Genomic DNA, 3,240 nt, shown 5'->3' on the forward strand with positions numbered 1-3,240 from the left:
TACTTTGATATTATGTCTAAAATCGCAATCTTGGATAGAAAATGTCATGAAAGCAGCAATTAAATGTTGCTACTGAGAAAGTTGGTGCCAGAACAGTTATGAAAAGATTTGGTATCTATAAAAGTCCTTTGTGGGACAGAATTTCAAAATGAAACCAAGAGATGGGATTCCGTGTTTCAATACGTTAGGTTGATTTGAAAATACTATTTTCTCTTATAGGTATAAGGAGGAGTTGAATCTCAATGTGTGAAATAGCTACCTGATTGATTATTACTATCATGTTGGAAAATATTCTGAAACTAATATTTGGCTTAGCTGAAGAACCAAAAGTAAACCACATGTTCAACACAGAAAGAGAATACTGGAAAAGAATTTTATTACGTGTTTATGAAGTGACATCCCTATTTACCTCTTACGCGAGTCTACGAGCATAACGAGAACAACAGAGTTTTATAAGAAACAAGTAGGGATTCTCCATATTTCTAACACTTCTCCACTATTTGGAAACACTTCTCCACATTTATGGATACTGATGAGAGAAATTCCTTTCCATCACGAATATTCGACGTGAATGAGACTGATGTATTGTGTGATCGTGTAAATCTCAAAGTAATATTAGCGAAAGGGAAACGAATTGTAAGGAAGATGTAAACATCTGACGAAGTCGGAATATAACATTGATGTTCTGCATGAGAGCTACTGGATAGTTCGTACCGCCCTCCTCGTATTTCCTTGTTAGACAATGGATGATAGGCTCATCATTTGTTCTCCACACGAGAGTTGCTATTGCATAAAGCAGTGATTAGATATCAGGTCCTCCAACCTAGTTGCAACACTGTGAAATACTGTAATCCTCCTCAGATCTTCTAATTGTTGACGGGCACAGCAACCATAAAAAAATAAGACTGAATCAATCCGCGGGGGAATTGTGTTTATATGATTTGTACTCTACCACCTAACCTTCACAAGGATCAATCCCTTAATAGTTCTTTCATGAAACCCTATAAAGGAAAATACAACAAAGTATGTACCGTGTAAATACACAGGAATCCTGGCATTAAGATAATTGATTATGATGTAACTCCATTTTTAAAGAAATATATCGTAAGGAGTATCGAATTAACATTGCTGTACAAGGATTTTATATTTAGACAATGACTTTCTGCTAGCAAACTTAACTCAAGCTGAAAAATATTGCACTGCATATGAAGATTCACTACTTTTAACTTCGGCAGCAATTCAGGAAACGGTGGCCACCTCTAGGTACATGACACAGAGAAGAATCAGAATTTTCTCAACCATCAAGTAGTAAAGAGGTCTCCATCATTGAAAATTACCACTTTTTTTAGAAAATCGCAAGAGATGTTTGGTGTCAAGAAGAAGACGAACAGAAATGAGTGAAATACTAAACTATTCACCATATAAGGAAAGACTTAAAATAAAAGTGACTTCCACATGAAAACTAGTGCAGAAAAAAGACGTGCAAAGTTAATGATCCATCAACCGCTTGCTGGTGACAAAAGAAAAGAGAAAATATACCCAGACGAACACGAAACCATCACTGCATACATAATTTGTAGGGAAACTTTCAACAAGGGCTGGATACACTGTGAATTCTGCAACGGCTAGGCCCACGAAAACGACACCCATATCGAACCAACAAATATATAAGGGACGTTCAAATGAAACCCGGTCCCTAGTGTAAAGTAACGGTAACGATTGTATTAACTCAAAAATGTAGTTATACACAGTACACATACTCACGCATGTAGTGATTCACAGTACACATACTCAAAAATAGTCGCCAAAACTGTTGGCACATTTATCCCATTGTGACAATAGCCAGTCGATTCCATCCTTAAAGAAGCTAGTAGGCTGCTGTTGGATCCAGGCCTGGACCCAGTCACACACTTCGTCGCTCGTTGCGAATCGATATCCGCGAATAGCTTGTTTTAAAGGTCCAAACACATGAAAATCACACGGTGAAAGATCGGGACTATACGGTGGATGTTCCAGCGGTTTCCACCGAAACTGCTGCAATGTCGTCTCCACTGCATTGGCCGTGTGTGGGCGAGCGTTATCATGCAGGAGGATAACGCCATTAGACAACATGCCTGGGCGTTTCGACTTGATGGCTCGTCTAAGGTTCAGTACAGTGGCTTGATAATGTTGGGCATTGATGGTGGTACCCCGTTCCAGGAACTCGACAAGCAGTGGTCCCTTGTGGTCAAAAAAGAAGGACATCATGACCTTATCAGAACTGGTGTGCACGGCCTTTGATTTCTTTGGAGGTGTTGAAGTCGCATGTTTCCACTGCTTGCTCTGACGCTTGCTTTCCGGTTCAAAATGGTGACACCATGTTTCGTCCCCTGTGATAAGACGCGACAGAAAGTCGTATTCCTCCTCATGATAACGTTGCAAATGACTCAAAGACAGCTCCATTCTAGTATTGCGCTGTTCGGCGATCAGTTGGTGGGGAACCCACTGCGCACAAATTTTTCGAAAGTGCAAGTGTTGATGCATTATGGTGTGGGCGGTGCCCACGCTAATACCCAGTAATCGATGTATCTCGTCCACGCTGATTCTGCGGTTGTCCAAGACTAAAACATTCATTTCTGGAATCATTTCCAGTGTGATGACACGATGAGCCTGTCCAGGACGAGCATCACCTTCCAGTGACTCGCGCCCTTCAAGGAATCTTTTGCGCCATTCAACAACACTTGCACGACTCAGACTGTACTCACCGTACACAGCCTTCATCCGTCGATACATTTCACGGCCTCCAACCCCCTTCCCCGCCAAAAATTAAATCACTCCTCGTTGTTCCTGCTTACTCGCCTGCATGTTCGGTAGTGCACGATAACTTGTGTGACAATCGTCTCTTCGGCGTGAAACCACACTGACTCTATGCAACGTCAAAAGGTGCGCATGCGTCAGTTTCTCTACCAAACGATGGCGCTACCATACCCGCAGTTACGTGGTGCCGCCTTACATGTAAGGCAAAGTTAGACGCACTGACCAGGTTTCATTTGAATGCTCCTCATATATTACACTTACACATGTGGTTTTTATGCTTCTCGGATAGATGTTCATGTTGTTGCTTGTTAGTGTAGAAAATGAGAATATTTCTAATGTATTAAGTCTCCGGTAGTACCCGAAAATATTTCCAATATGTAAAAATTTATCACTATGTAATTCTTTAATTTTTTTACTTTACTTTTGCATTTATTTTGATGTTTT

The 3,240-nt window shown here is 40.6% G+C and overlaps 1 protein-coding gene across 1 annotated transcript; it reads right to left on the reverse strand.

The window, feature by feature from the left end:
• Positions 1-1,791: 1,791 nt before the first annotated feature.
• LOC145679230 (histone-lysine N-methyltransferase SETMAR-like) lies at positions 1,792-2,772 on the reverse strand. Its single transcript, XM_081749815.1, has one exon. The coding sequence runs from the start codon at positions 2,770-2,772 to the stop codon at positions 1,792-1,794; it is 981 nt and encodes a 326-aa protein (XP_081605941.1).
• Between the last annotated feature and the right edge of the window lie 468 nt (positions 2,773-3,240).

The sequence above is a fragment of the Thermobia domestica genome, chromosome 2 (genome assembly GCF_964235325.1).
Source record: "Thermobia domestica chromosome 2, izTheDome1.hap1.1, whole genome shotgun sequence".
Taxonomy (NCBI): domain Eukaryota; kingdom Metazoa; phylum Arthropoda; class Insecta; order Zygentoma; family Lepismatidae; genus Thermobia; species Thermobia domestica.

Excerpts from the sequence above, each read along its gene's own strand:
- LOC145679230 (XM_081749815.1), bottom strand. The coding sequence starts at position 2,772 with ATGTATCGACGGATGAAGGCTGTGTACGGTGAGTACAGTCTGAGTCGT.